The sequence below is a fragment of the Anser anser genome (genome assembly GCF_964211835.1).
Source record: "Anser anser genome assembly, chromosome: 1".
Taxonomy (NCBI): domain Eukaryota; kingdom Metazoa; phylum Chordata; class Aves; order Anseriformes; family Anatidae; genus Anser; species Anser anser.
Window position 1 is genome coordinate 100,070,092 of NC_139720.1, and position 16,191 is coordinate 100,086,282.

General features: G+C 36.0%; 1 protein-coding gene across 10 annotated transcripts in view; it reads left to right on the plus strand.

Moving 5' to 3' along the window:
* The window catches only part of STXBP5L (syntaxin binding protein 5L), a 206,639-nt gene that overhangs the window by 143,004 nt on the left and 47,444 nt on the right, over nt 1-16,191 (plus strand). For 7 of the 10 annotated variants that reach the window (XM_083834588.1, XM_083834584.1, XM_083834587.1 and 4 more), the window contains 3 exons: nt 3,608-3,733; nt 7,121-7,272; nt 8,942-9,013. In XM_083834588.1, the coding sequence (XP_083690714.1) occupies nt 3,608-3,733; nt 7,121-7,272; nt 8,942-9,013 (350 nt within the window). The remainder of the gene's footprint in view (nt 1-3,607; nt 3,734-7,120; nt 7,273-8,941; nt 9,014-16,191) is intronic. The other 3 variants (XM_083834590.1, XM_083834585.1, XM_083834592.1) reach the window with 1 other exon arrangement.

The window sequence follows — 16,191 nt, forward strand, 5'->3', positions numbered from 1 at the left end:
AAACCCATCTTTTTCTTTTGAATAACTTATGTTCTAAGCAGGACATGATGATAAGATGAAAGTAGTACTGGAAATGCAGAAAACCCAATAGAGTCCTGGATGATGCTATTGATTTTATATGCAAGTTAATAAGGTGAGTAACAGTACAGAGTCTAATATACAGTGATATTGTAAAGTTGCAGCCACCTACACGTGGCAGGTAGTTGCACAACTTGAATTATATTGCTAATCCACATAAAAATTTATATACAGACTAGCATTTAACCTTGGCTCTGTTGTGTTTCATATCTCCTTCTCAAACTCATTACAGCACTCCACACTACATAATATTTTACTAGTCAGAAGTCGGTATCTGAATGTTTGTGTCTGGAAATAAGTACTAGAAGGCAACTGACTGAAGGGTCTAAAGTAATGAAAACTTACTATTTTTCTGAAATGTTACCAAGAGAGGCGAGTAACAATGTGGAAATATTCTTCTTGCTTATTTCAGAAGATTATATAATCAAATATGCCAAATAGCATAAGAAAACTGATATATTTGTGATCAATTATCCAGGTAAAACATTTTTTATGCATATACTGTCATTAAATAGTTGTTCCCAGAAGGTAAGTCAATGTTCCCAGACTTTTAGTATCATCTCAAAATTAAGACAGTCAGGAATTTTGACAAGTAGCTTGAAAATGACAAAGATCTGACTGTGATTATCTCATGAAGAAAACTAAAACCCAAAACTTTGCACCAATGAACTTCCATGTAGCATAAGAAGAAAATTTCAAGGAAATCACTAAATATTGACATTCCTTCTATGAATACTCCTTCAGCTTGCTTACACTCATAGTATAAACACTTCCAAAAAGGCAAAACCAAAACAATTTAGAGTTAACTATCAACAGTGTTGGTCAAGCAAGATGGTTAGTGAAGCCAGGAGAATGACTCAAACATGCATAAAGATCGACAGTGTCATACGAACATGGGAATGAAAAACTGAATTATATCTGAAACTATTTTACTCCAGTCTTATAGTCTTTAACCCTACTAAAACTAATTTAGTGCTTGAAGAAAATGCCTGTGAAATAACACCCAGATTACCAAAGAAGATTCTCATATTTGTAGTGGAGAGTATGCAGAGTAGGGTGTTTGCTTTTTGCTCAGGTAGAAACTGTGAAAGAAAATTTTGAAGGCATTTCAAGTTGTCTGAGTTTTTCAGTATGTTATTAAGAACATATTGGAAAAGCAGTAAGAAAAACATATTTGAGAAGTTCAGAATTAATTCTGCAGCCATTGTCAGTCTCGTGGTAGTGCGTTTAGGAGGGAAAAAGAATAAACACATTACATTGTCTTAGATATTTGTTGAAACTCACGGTAACAGAGTACTTCACTACTGTGTTCCCCCACTTTATCAGTTAACCATTGGGAAATAGGGATGGAAAGTATGTCTACTCAGCTGAAAGGGCAATAGACTTAAGTCTTGCTTCTTGTATCTCATCTGTTTTACATCTCTTATAAAAATTCTAAGGGCAGGATCTAATGAGAGAAAACACAAAATCAGGTGCAAGATGGAAACACCACCACTAGCCTAGCTCCTAAAGGTTTATCTACAGCCATAAGATATGCAAGGGCCACGTCACAGGAGGCATTCTGGAGGACTATTTGTATAAAATACTCAGTTTCTGCGTATTTACAGTAAACACTGTAAAGTGCTTTAAAAAAATAAATCTTCATCATATACAACTGTTGTTTTTAGTTTCAGTTTTCCCCAGGACTAAAAAGTGCCCCTCTCCCTTAGCAGCTTGGGTTCCCAGATATAGAACCTTTTGTTCTCACCACCAATACTCCTGGGTAATCCAGGGCTTCATTTACCTCAGTGGCATTTCACCTGCTCCACTGTGGGGTCCTCCATGGGCTGCAATATGGAGACCTGCTCTTGTAGCGTGGAGATTTGCTCTTGTGTGGCCCTCTCCATGGGCTGCAGGGAAATAACTGCTCTACCATGGTCTCCACAGGCTGCAGGGCAATCTCTGCTCTGGCCTCTTCTCATAGAGGCCACCACTGTGGCCCCTCCATCCTCTGGTACCAAAACCTTGCCACATAATTTAAATACTCATGCGATCAGAGAGGAAAAAATACAGGAGCAGGTCATGGTCATGAAAAGGACAGCAGATGGTTATGTTTTGGAAACCCCAATGAAGGTCTTCGTCCTCCTCCTGAAATGCTGCATATATTCTGCTATGAAAGCCAGATATGTGATCCTGTACTCACAGGTATACTAGATATGCTCTGATAGGACTATGAAATTTGAGGAGGCTGCAGAACCTGGGAAAATTGTAGATGGTTGTGAAAGACATTGCACACCTAGTAATAAACTGTTCAGCTCCTTCAATGCTTGCCCCAGCTCCTGTTTCTGCTGCTTCATCTCTTCATGCTTGACAGAACAGTGTTATTAGTTCCAACATGGTATCTAATGCAATGACACTACAGCAAGTGCTCATTATGGCTAGGTCAACCCACACCTCAGAAAGTCTTATCTCACTACTGCCAGCACCATTTTTTGGCTCCCAGGATTTCTTTGGCGTACTTTTTGGCATGCTTCTTTGTTTGCATGTCTGTCCAACCATGGTATTAACAAAGCTCCTGATACAATACAATTAAAGTGGTTACTTTTTTCTCTCCAGCTGGGCAGATAAGGTGCGTCATTTCTAAATTACTGCCTACAGTGTGCATGTACTAATGAATAACACATCTCAAAGTGTTGCTGTTCTTGCACAGTATCTTCTTTCAGTGTATCACTGAGTTCTATAAGTCAAGATCATAAACAACACAGGCATACAAAAATGCTCATTTCTTAAACCCTTCTCAGTGTACACCTTCACTATCTGCTTTCCAAGTCACTGAATTTGCCATAAGAAAATATGAAGAGGTGCTAATATTTATACCGGGTTTTCTATAGGAAACATTTATTCATTAAGACTAGCTCATGTATGAGATTATAAGAAGAAAACAGGATTTCTTTGTACTAGATGGACAAATAGAATTGTCAAGTCCAGAAGTTTTGGTTATGCAATGGTGAGGTGCACTATGGAAAGGCACATCTCATCTGTCTTCTCTTGCCTTACCTCAGAGCAAGAGCAAGAAACTTCCAACAACGCAGAAATGTCCAATTTGAGATTTTTCAGAAGAAAGTATTTTATGTTTTCCATGTAAGTTCTTGCCAATTTTTAAGTGTATGTTATATAGTACAAGAAAATAATCATGAAAAGTAAAACGAAAACAAAATGATGAAGCAAAAATTATTTTTATTGACCCCAAGTGCTTATCTCACCTGTATTTTCTCCAGAGTCTCTCCTTTAGGGAATGTTGAAATTTTCAAATTTGTTTCTATGACAGAAATTAAAGTCAAAGCATAAAATTCGTCCAAAACATTCCTGTTCTAGAATGTCTAGTGAAAATGCCTAGTCTCAATGAACAGGTATTTGCACAATATGCTGCAAGTATGGGTACTGCTCTGAACTTATTAGAGGATTCTGCTTCACTAGTATTTTCTCAGGGGAAGTGGTTGTTATTCATGGCCCAGTTTGTTTGTTCTTGTTTTGTACCTCTTCTTCTTAGTGTTAAGACTCGACCTGTGCGAATGCCTCCTGGATACCAAGCAAATCTTGTTATTCAGTTGGTGTGGGTGGACGGTGAGCCTCCACAACAGATTACCAGTCTTGCTGTAAACTCTGCTTATGGACTGTAAGTAATGCAAAATTAAGGTGCATTCATTTATTGTTTATAGCACTGTCACATATTTTCCAGTTATACTTTGAAGTTCTCTGCAGACATTGGAAATCAGAGTAAAAATCAAAAGGTGCTATAACCCAGATTTGGGGGAAAAAAATATTTGAATTCTCATAAAGACTGTAATACTAGATGTTAAACTTCCATTCTTGCCAATATTTTTACTATTCCTGTTTAAAAGACTGAACTGTTTTACATCACTCTACCCATCCTTTCAAATAAAATCCAATTACCTTTCAAATCTGTAACGTAAAGTTATTTTGAAAGGATCACCAAGGTGAAATACATTTTGTAAAAAAATGGTGTTTATGTGTTAAATGTCATTTGTCATGATATTTTATCTTTAATTGGAAATTATCTTCTGAAAACAGTATTTTTATGTGTGTGCTAATCTGTTTGCAAGAGAAGCAGAAACCTGAAATTGAAAATTGAATAAGGAACCTTCAAATGCTAAATTCTGTATGGAAATGCAAGTGAGCATATCTGTGTGTATCTTTTTCCTCAAGTTCAATTTAATTACCAATTCTTTATGTTTTCTCTCACTGAGGGTTGCCCAGAATACATTAATCAGATTTCCTATGTAGAAGATGTTACTCCAATAAAAAGCATGAGTGTTAGGTGTCTGATTCCCACAGATATTATATAAATCAGCTGACACTTCAGAGACTTTAAAATTTTATGCAGAGCAAAAATTCTTACATCTATGCAAAAATATTGTGTTTTGGTTGTTGCTTCATCAGGTCTTTGGCCTGAGCTTTCAAATGTTTTCTGTTCATGAATTCCATAAGTTTCTTTTGTTTTACCATACCAAGGTTCATTTATCACTTGTGTAAATTGTTTGGTTTTGCCTCATTTGCTCCCTTGCAGGTCTTAGGCCTCAAAGAGTCATCTGATTTCAGGAATAATCACATAATTCTCTCATATGTAAACTACTCTTCTGGGTTACAATTCTCCTAGTATTTACAGTGGTTTTATAAACGTGCCTGATTCAATGAGTGAAATTGTTTTCTTTGCTAGAAGCAGTAATAATTTATGGGACAGTCTCCTTCAAAACAGCATATACTAAGTATGAGAGAACTAAACATGTTAGACAATAAAAAATCCAATAACCTAAGGTTTCTTTTCCTAAAGGTCTACCAAAAATGTCATATTTCTCTAAATTTCCTCTGCAGAGTGTCTTCTCTCTTCCTCTGTATTGTTTCCTTCAACTTTTTCCTTGTGCTTATACTGACAATGTACAATCCTATCTTTTCATCAGAATTTAGTTTAATGATATAGTTTTCTCCTGGTATCTAGCTTCACAATCTGGAAAAACTGTGTCACTTCAGCATAAATTTTGAGGATATGTCATTTTTATCATGCTAGTTGTGAGGTTATTTTGCCTTTATAATTTTTTTTCCAAGAATAATTAGGTTAACTAGAAGAAAAGCATAGTATAGTAAGTGTGTTCCAAGGTGTATACTTCCAGAATTGTTTTTATTACTTTGATTTCTGTAGCTGTATATTACAAACAATAGGAACTCAGTGTACCTCATGTTACCACAGACATGAAATGGGACTAAAGATATAGAAAAAAACTTTTATGTCCAGCAAAGATTAAAGTCTTCAGGTGTTGTGAAATTTTATTTAATTTATGCTGCTTACCTTTAACAGTGCAAAGCTACAAATTGAAAGTATTAACACCTGTTTTATTTCTGTTTAAATGAATCATCCAAAAACTTTTTGATGTTATGAGAGTAAAAAGGAAAAAGTTACAAAATGCTTCAGTTGCATACGAAGAGCTACAAGGTTAAATACAAATACTAAATTTGATTCAAATTATGTTCTGTTGGACTGAAAGTCTCTGAAAAATTATTACCAGCTCATGTGCTAAAAATTTTGAACAAATCTACATATTAATTGTCAAGGAATGTCTGTTGAAAATTTTATGACACTTCCATGAAAGACACAGAAGTTTCTTCACAGAATAGAACTTCTCCTAGCAACAAATTCCATTCACTCAATTTTGAAAAATTCATTGTGTTTATTTTGTATTTGATTTTATAACGACTTAATATGTTAGCACTTTGTCTTAAGGCGTGTTTATAGTAATGTCTGCCTAGATTTTCTTATCATTCCTGAGAAGCATTTTAATATTAATGAGCAAATTCTTATTTTTTTGGTAATTTTTTAAGTTATAAGAAAAAATATGTCCATGATTGTCTGTGAACTTAGAGAAGTTTAGAAAAGTGCAGACTGTGAAGTGATGAGCTGTTTTCTTGATTTGATGATTTGCTGACCACAGAGTCAGATCATTAACTCTTCATTTGTCTCATGTTTTCCAAAATTAATAAATCCCAGGTTAATCATTCTCAAGATGCAAGTGTTTATCACTTTTGTTGCCTAAAGTATTAACAGATGAGAACGATACTGGTACAATTTTTATTCCCTTATTTTTCCACTTCTCCACCCATCTGGTCTTTTATGAACATAGGAATTGCTGTCACCATTTACACTAATAAGCTTTTTTATTTCAATATCCTTTCTCTGACAATTTCTATTAATGTATGATTTAAAGCAAAATACAAGAATGGCAAAAAACAAATAGTGAAATAATTTCTTTCTATTCCTTGTCAGTCAGTTTGTGTCAAGAAACATGAAGATGTATTAAGCTTTGTATAAAGTGGTCTTCTGGCAAATATGACTGATACCATTCATTTTTTGTCCTAGGGAAACTCTGTGAAAAGTTCTTCTATTATACAAAACAGGCTTTAATAATTTCTGAAACAGATATTACTCTACATACCTAAAATGTAGAGTTTATTCCTCAGTGCAACTTATTGTATTTTTACATATTGTACATTGTATTTTTATTTTAATTTGTATTTGTATTTTAGATATATATTTGTATATGTATACTATATACTATATATACACACTATATACTATATATATAGTATATATATACTATATATGTATATATAGTATATATATACATATATATATATTTGTATTTTAGATATATAACAACTTTTTAAGATCTATGTCCAGATTTGTAGTCTCAATTAACGTCAGTATTTTTGTAATTACACTATTCAGTAAAGCAACATATAGATGTTATTGCAATGCATTTGGCACAAAAAGTTAAAATGGGCAGTCTGCCTTCTGGAATGTAAATTACTGTGATTCAGGACACAATTTTATAAATTCAGAATTACGAATCTGTAGGAATTTTTAAAAGTAAGCTTTGAGTAGTTTCTGAAGAATTTTTTTCTGCAGAATTCATAATATTAAATGGTAATTACTGTTTACTCCACTTAACTATGTATTACTAATACCTCTGAGAAATATTTCTTTTTTCAGAGTGGCATTTGGAAACTGCAATGGTTTGGCTGTTGTGGACTTTATGCAGAAGACAGTACTGCTGAGCATGGGAACCCTTGACCTATATGGATCAAGTGATCCATACCAACGTCAACCCCGTTCGCCTCGCAAAAGCAAGCAGTTTGCTGCAGGTAGGAAGTAAAACATCGTGGTTATGAGCCTGATGTTCTTTGTTTTTTTGCCTGTGGCTTTTTATAGTGCTTTTGAAATGCATGACTATTTGCCAGCCAATGGAGTTTCTATAACTTGACAAAAGAAACCTGACATACTTTAGGTACTGATGCTTTCTCTCAGAAACAAAATGTATGAGGAAGTTTGTTCTTTGGGATGGAGGTCAGCAAGTAATTCCCTTAGCTGAGTCTCTAAAAAATTGTAATGAGTAGACCAGCAAATTGTTTCTCTAGCAGTCACTTGAAGTGTAGTCTCTATATTGGTTGGTTTTTTTTTTTCAGTTTTCAGTAAGTTCACACCGATAGGTAAGACTTCAATTTAAACTTAACTGCACCTTCCTTCTGCCAAATGTTATCCATTGGTATTTGGATAGGCAGTTGTGTTTGGAGAATAGAGTAACATCTGAGAAACATGTTATGTAGATAGCATAACTAGCTCCAATTAGCCACTTTGTTAGTGACTTGAAGCTCCTGATACAAACTTAATAAATCCAGCTGTACCACATCTTAAAAGTTGATGCCAAGAGGATCGCATTTCACAGCTGTTATGCATTGCATATTAGAAATATTAGTCACATTTAAATTTTGCCAGACATTTTTGGTTATCTAAGAACTTGACTTGTATGAGGGAAAAAAAGATCTGTGTTTCAAGTCTTTTTACTCTATATATTCTATTCCATTGTAACATACTTGAGTCAGAGACAATTATGAAATGTTGTTCATATAGCTGTGGAGTTTTAGAATTAGATTTAAAAATCTGTTTGAAAATGTTGAGTGTTTTAAATCTAACTACAAAGTTATAAAAGCAGGAAATAATAGTGGTTTTATGACATCAGCATTTTCATCAGCAGACCCTAAAGCAAATCATCAAATCCTATTTCTCCATAAAGTCAACATAATTTTTTTTCATTGTAAATATGATTGTATTCCAAAAAGAAAGTGAAATTTGGAGAATAAAATGTAAGTCTTCAGGCCTACTTTCATCCCTGAAAGACTATTAGTCTCACTTTCTAGGCATTTAATCATGGCAAGTTTAGCTCTCATCTGTGCCAAGTGTTAAGGATTTAAGTTTGGCACAGCTGAGGAAAGAGACAAGCAGCTTTAAGCTATCTTCAGCTTCTCTCTCTGGTTCAGCCTGACTCACAGCAGCTCCCAGTGTAATTTGAGCAGCCAGCCATAGGCAATATGCTGCAGAGCCGTGTACAAAAGGTAGAGAGGTTAACTGTCCTAGAAATAAGTATTGTCAGCACTGCGCCACACAGGATTTCTACGTGTCAGGGATAATATTTGCCACTCCTTTAAGGCAATATTCCAGCTGTGTTGCTATAATGGAGTCTGCTAGGTATATGTGACCACTAAGAAAAAATATGCATTTCTAGATTGCTAGTAGAAACTATGCATCTAAAAGAAATATACTCAGCTGCTTTCTCACCATCCATCCCACATCCTTTACTTTTTTTGATTATTTTTCTTGTTATATTTCCCAATTGGAAGGTAAGCATCTGCTGAAATTTCTTCACCTTGGCTGTTCTAGATGCTGGTTATGGATATCACTTCCTTTCACTTTAGACTGTTTTTTCTCTCTTTCCTCTGCCTGCTGCTGATGCTGGTGTACTGGCATGTTCCAAAGACAACTTTTGCATGCGTGGCCTGTCTAACTTTTATCCAGATTTAACGAAACGGATCCGTACTTCCTATCAGAGTAAGTTCTATAAAGGTTAGGCAAATAGCTTTATGATGATGAGACTATGCCTGACTTAAACCCATGTGTTTGTGCTTTGTAATGTGTTTCTTAAACACATTCAGCATGCATGCAACTTATACTTTGTAATGTCAACCATGCTTAATTTTGACAATTTTCTTGTTATACAGATACTTCAGATCTGTTTTCTTCTTCCAAAAGAATCAATGAGAAAATCTCATGGACTAATGGGGCAGATTTTGCCTTAGAAATGAATTTTCAATGATGTCACATTCTTGATGACAATATTTTCCATTGGTTTTGTTTTCATTTCAGTGTACACTTACTTATATGAAGCATTTCTTGTTTTGCGATGGCACTGCCTGGTTGCAGTTATTAATTAATTCTTCCATATTCTCAGAAGAGCAATGTGGTTTAAAGGTCTACCAATTGGGTTGCGTGCTGTGAAATTTTAAATTTTAATCTTGCTTTGGTACTTGAATATTTGGCTTTGGGGAACCATTCAGTGGCTCTGATCTTTAATGGGGAATGTAAAGTAGGTATAAAAATACACACATCAAAGAGTTATGAAAATTAATGTTTTTAATATTTTTAATTTTTGAATTACAGTGATATGCAATTTAAATATTAGCATTCATCGCTGCACAATGTGATGAACAAAGCTATAATTAATTTTGCAAAAATGAGTGTTCAGCCAACGAGCTGTATGCATCTTAATTAACTGCAGTGCTTATATGTAATTAGGTCTCCAGGATGCCTCTTATTCATCTCTTTTTTTAAAGTAGCTTTCACAGAACAACTGGATAGGCAATTTTACATTGAATATTCAATGTAGGCAAAATAAAGAAAGGTGACAGTTGTTTTAGCATCTCACATCAGTACCGAGTCATATAGTTATTGAAATGCATTTGTACGTTCACACATGAAATTCTATTCTCTCTCCCTAGACTGATTATTTAAGAACTCATTTCTATGATTTTATTTCATAGTACTTCATAAAAGGTGGCCTGTTTAGTTAAAAGACCAGGCCAGTTAGAAAACTAGCAGCCCATAAAGAGGACTATTGCATAATGTTTTAAACATTATTGGTCAGGTCTTTTTAATTTCAAGTCTGTAAGAGAGAACGCAAAAGTCAAAGGTTTGGGGGTTTCCTCAAAAGCTAAAATGAATAAATACTAAGACCAAAAAAGACCAGCATGTTTATCCAAAATGACTAGCACAGACCACAGGTTTTCAGAGCTGAAAATTTGTAAAGTAGTTTCTATCTTCAACCCCAAAATATTTCTGGATACATCATAACTGAAGACTCTGAGTTTGACTCTTGTGCACTATCACTGACAACTTCATCTCTTTCTTTAAAAACTGTTTTGCTGCTTTTGCCCTTTGATACTGAAGTACCGAATGAGTATGTACATACATACAGAATATGTACTGTGTGATCTGAAAGATGCACCAGACACTAAGACAAAGAACAGGGCAAGAATGTGTCAGAGCGTAAAATATCTCAGCTAGCGAGCAGTATTTATATAGCATCTCCAGTTGCTAAGTCATTCTCAAGTTGTACTTTGCTAGAGGTCTAATGTGAGATAGGAGATTTAAGAGGGGTTTTGAGGATGCATTTAGGATTTTGATTATAAGCTTATACTTGTAAGGGACAATGATGGGAAAATAAAAATAAATTATTTTTGGAAATTGTGTGCTTGAAGCTGATATTATCAAGACAAAACAAGGAACAGTCATATGATAGATAACAAGCATTAGGTCTAAAGTATTGAGGATTATATGAATAAAAATGGGAAGTTAATGGGAAGACATAGCTGGGTTTGATTCAATTAAAGTAATGAACCAAGGAGATAATTTCATGAGAGTCAGTTTGAAAGAAACAGACTTGTATTCATTGAAGCCAAAGAAAAGATTATTAATGAGCAAGGTATTTCTATCAATCATTTTGGAGGTGATTTGCAGCAAGAAACTGTCTAGTTTGTATCCAGCCTGAATCTGAGAGTTAGTGTGATGTTCCAAGGGTGAAACCAGTACTATGGATTAGAGTACTGGTACTGTTTATGATGTTGAAGTAGTGAAGACAGAAAAGACTTCACAGGATAAAAAATAGTTTATACTGGTGATAAGTTCATGTCTGGACATTTATGAGTAAATTTTAGAAACACAGGTATGCTACTCTTTTTAGGGTAAAAAAGATACTGCTCATACTGGGACAGAGAGATGAAGAAAGGGTAGATGTTTCAGTCTGGGAACTGAACAGGGAGAGCAAAAGAACTGCAACTGAAGAGGGAGAGTGAAAGAAAGTGTCAAATAGGGAAAAGAAGCGGTATCTTGGAGACAAGGTTTGCCAAAGGAAAGGCATGTTCAGCAATGTCAAGGATATATGATATATGAAGCAGAAAAAAAAAATGTTATGAAATTTAGCCAATAAATCTGTAGAAAGCTTGATATAAAAAAGCTTGATATATACATGTGTAAAGCAGGCTCAAAAGGGCTTAGAGTGGGCTTAGAGCATCAAGGCAGCACGTTCGCCAGCTTGGAAAGCAGAAGTGGGAAGGGAGAAGGAAAAAGGGACAAAATTAAAAGGAGCAATGTAATCAATTCTAGGCATATTATAATGAGAGGGACTGGAGACATGATTGTCCTATCAGGAGTAGTCTGAGGAAAATACAAGGCTAAGAGAAGAAATAAGTAGACAGCTGGAGAAAGTTTTTGAGGGTTGATGGCTCCATTCTATTTGCTATAGCATTTGCTGGCAGCTACCTTCATTTGTAGCAAGACTGTGCCAAACCAAATAAAATCTCTCTGCAGTAGTGCTGAACTGGGATGGGGGTAGAGGTGCGCTGTCTTTTTTTCTTTATCCCGTTGAAATCAAGTTGTACATGTTATTACCTAGCAGTAGATAACGTGTTCCAATATTAAAACAAATACACGTGCTGCATCTAGAGAGATTGTATTTGCAGCAGAACATAAAAATACCAACTTGCAAAGTCAGCTTGATCTCCTACTAGAAATTCATACCATCTGTTGGTAAAACAAGAAAATGAATAGTGTTTTGAAGCAACCAAAAAAGGCAACAACTTAAAGGATGTTTAACCATTGGAGAATAATATTCAGAATCAAAACTTTTCACTGAGAACCCTTTATTCCTCCTTCAGGCCTTCATTTTGAGAGGATGTGAGTAAAAGTAACCTTGCTCTGAAAGGAGGACACAGAATACTGTGTAATGAGTCATTAATTTTTAGTAATTAACACTAAATCACACCTAACAATACAGTTGAAGCTAATCTAGGTTGGTTGTAGTCACCAGCTACATTCTAAACTAGCTGCCATTTCCAAAGAATGCATCATTTTAAAATATAAAGGAAAAATAGACAAAGCGGAGACATTTAATGCATTTTTCACCTCTGTCTTCAACACCAGTGATGGGCTCTGGGACCCCAGCTGCCCTCGGTTGGAGGACCGTGACTGTGGGAACAATAAACTCCCATTTAATCCTACACTTGTGCGGGATTTGCTGCTTCACCTGGCTACATATAAGTCCATGGGGCCTGAGGGGATTTTTCCCAGAGTACTCAGAGAGATGGCTAATGTTATCGCAGGACCTCTCTCAATTATTTTTCAAAAGTCTTGGGAATCCAGAGAGGTCCCAGTTGACTGGAAGCTGGCAAACATAGTCCCACTTTTCAAGAAAGGCAAGAAGATCCTGATAATTGCAGTCCTGTCAGTCTCACTTCAGTGCCTGGTAAAATCATGGAGAAGATTATTCTGGGAGTTACTGAAAAACACCTAAAGGACAATGCAGTCATTGGTCAGAGCCAACATGGGTTCACACAGGGAAAGTCATGTCTAACAAACTTAATTTTCTTTTACAACAAGTACAGCCAGCTGGTTGACCAAAGGAGGCCAGTCGATGTAATCTCTGGATTTCAGTAAAGCTTTTAATACTGTCTCTCACAGTATCCTGGACAAAACGACCAGAATACAGTTAGATAAAAGCATAACAAGATGGGTGAACAGTTGGCTGATGGGTCAGGCCCAGAGGGTTCTTGTAAATGGGGTTACATCAGGCTGGTGGCCAGTTACTAGTGGGGATCCCCAGGGCTCCATTGTAGGACCAGTACTCTTCAGTGTTTTCATAGACGATTTGGATGAAGGACTTGAAGGTTTTTTGAGCAAGTTTGTGGACAATACCAAATTGCGTGGAGCTGTTGACTCCGTTGAGGGTGGTCCTTGCAGAGAGATCTGGACAAATTAGAGGGCTGGGCAATCACCAGCAATATGAAGTTCAACAAGCGTAAGTGCCAGGTTCTGCACCTGGGAAGGGGCAACCCTGGCTATACGTACAGAGTTGGGGATGAGGGGCTGGAGAGCAGCCCTGCAGAAAGAGAGCTGGGGGTTTTGATGAACACCAAGCTGAACATGAGCCAGCAGGGTGCCTTGGTGGCCAGGAGGGCCAACCATGTCCTGGGGTGCATCATGAACGACATTGCTAGTTGATCGTGGGAAGTGATTGTCCCCCTCTACTCTGCATTTGTGTGGCCTCAGCTTGATTACTGTGTTCAGGTTTGGGTGCCACAGTATAAGAAAGATATAAAACTCTTAGAGAGCGTCCAAAGGAAGACAACAAAGGTGGTAAAGGGTCTGGAGGGGAAGACGTATGAGGAGCAGCTGAGGTCATTTGGATTGTTCAGCCTGGAGAAGAGGAGACTGAGGGGAGACCTCATAGAGGTCTACAACTTTGTCATGAGGGGAAGTGGAGAGACAGGCACCTATCTCTTCTCTCTGGTGACCAGCAGTAAGACCCAAGGGAATGACCTGAAGCTGTGACAGGAGAGGTTCAGGCCGGATATCAGGAAAAGGGTTTTCACCAAGAAGCTGTTTGGGCACTGGAACAAGCTCCCCATGGCAGTGGTCATGGCACCAAGCCTGATGGAGTTCAAGAAGTATTTGGACAGTGCTCTCATACACATGATCTGATTTTTATTTATTTATTTATTTTGGGTGGTCCTTGGGGGACCCAGGAGTTGGACTCGATGATCCTTGTGGGTCCCTTCCAACTTCTGTGATTCTATATTACGGTAATTCAGTGTGATGACAATGGATTAAGATAACATTGAGTTTACTTATTGGCTTGTGAATATTAGAATTTGCTTATAATTTATTAATGTTTAATTAAAGATATTATGGCTATGGATTTTTAAGTAAATTATGTCTAAATTGTGTAATCATAGAGATCAAAATTTCTAAATTAAAATTATTTTAAATTGAGTTCATAAAAGTTTTTTCATACTAGACAGTGCATTTTTGATCCTTTACTAATGTTTCTGGTTCTTTATTAAAAAGGAGATGGCAACCAGTAAACTTTGAAAAGTGTCTGTGCGATGCCATTAAAATTGATTTATGCTTCATAAGGTATATTTAGATATTGCATAAGTTTCATGTTTATAATTTCTTCAAAGCAAAAATCAACTTCATTATAATGTCAACAGGTACATCTTCTCACAGGTGGTTCTTTAAATTCCCAATCTCAATTATTTGCCTTTAGTTTTGCCGCTACGTTCTTCTTGATCTACCTGGACTCAAAATTTGCTGGTTATTTTTGCTAAAATTAGCTAAAATATCTTGGGACGCAGATTGGGCCTACAGAACTTCAAAGCAAGAAGTGAACTTGTTGGGTTCTTTTTAATGCAACTTCAGTAGCTGTTGTAGCCTCTCAAAGATTCAAGGGAAACTGAGCTGTGTGGAAATACTTGCAGATGAGTAAATACTAAAAAGATTTAACATGGTTTCCTTATAAAGGAAATGACAGTAGAAAATAAGCACTAGTACATAGACGAGCTTGAGTACTTCCTTTCTTATCTCAAAGGGAGACAAATGACAACATTTAATGGAATCAAAGGTAACATTAAAAATTGACAAACGTGTTGATTCCTTTCAGTGAATGATTTGATTGTGCAAGTCATTGTCAGATAATATCTTTGGGATTGTTAATTTAGTAAGATTAAAAGAAACTTTGAATAATGAGTAGAACTCAATGTCTCTAAGCAAGAAAGATTTATGGCAGGGCAAAATCTACAAGCGTCAGTTCTTAAGCAAGTCCAAGTAAGTGTCCAAGAGAGACTAAGTAAGTGTCCAAGAGAGACTAAGACAGCATGCTTGTGGAGGGCATGTAAATCCCCACACTAAGCATAAGTGGTATTATTGCACTTTTGTTTGTTTGTTTGTTTTAAGCATATGCTGGTGGACATTATTAGAGATTATAGGGTCCTGACAACAAGTCTAGATCTGTAGAGAATTTTGCATTCACCATTCTAAAATGCCATAATATGAAATGCATCTTTACTGTAGTAAGCTGTTGAACTGTTGCCAAGCATAAAGAGCTTGTGGTATTCTCACAGTAGTTGCTATTTGTTTTTCAGAACAGTGGTGTATTTGGCAGATTTCCTACATAAATCAGTGGCACCATAATGTGGCTTGAGCTGTAATACTGTCTCTTTGAACTCACAAAAAAAGAAATTTTATTTAGAATTAAATATGACCTAGGATTTGGCATTGTAACTGTAACCAATAGTAACTCAATGTAGTTTTGAAGGATTTTTGTTTATCATAACATCATAGCCATAATCTTAAGTTTTTAAAACTCCAACACTGCATTTAGAAAAGAATCAGAGTTTAATATTTAATTTTATTTATTTGAGGCCTCTGATATATTAATGAACCAAACTTGCACTATACCTTACAGAAACTGCTGCTGCAAAAATCAAATGTCCCAAATCTGCAGGTACATCCAGAGACCACAAAGTGAGGTGTAAGATTTGCTGTAAGAAAGATACATAGAGAGGCTCCCTGAGTGCTTGCATTTCCTGAATTCTGTTGTAATTCCAAAAGTAACTAGACTCACAACTGATTACAATATAAAATTCTGCCACAGATTCTAAATTGAATGAAAAATGATTCAACTAAATTTTTTTGAAATACATTTTTGGGGGTTTTGACATTAACATCTGGATTGTGATCTTCTGTCATTTAAGAGTCAGGAGCAAATATGGTATTACCACTTGACAGGCCAAATTGATGCTGTGCTCTCAATGTTTTTCGAGCAGTGGCATAGCTTAGGTAGTGGTGGCAGCTTTTTATTCTGCTTATCAGGCTCTGGATGTTCCCCATTTCTC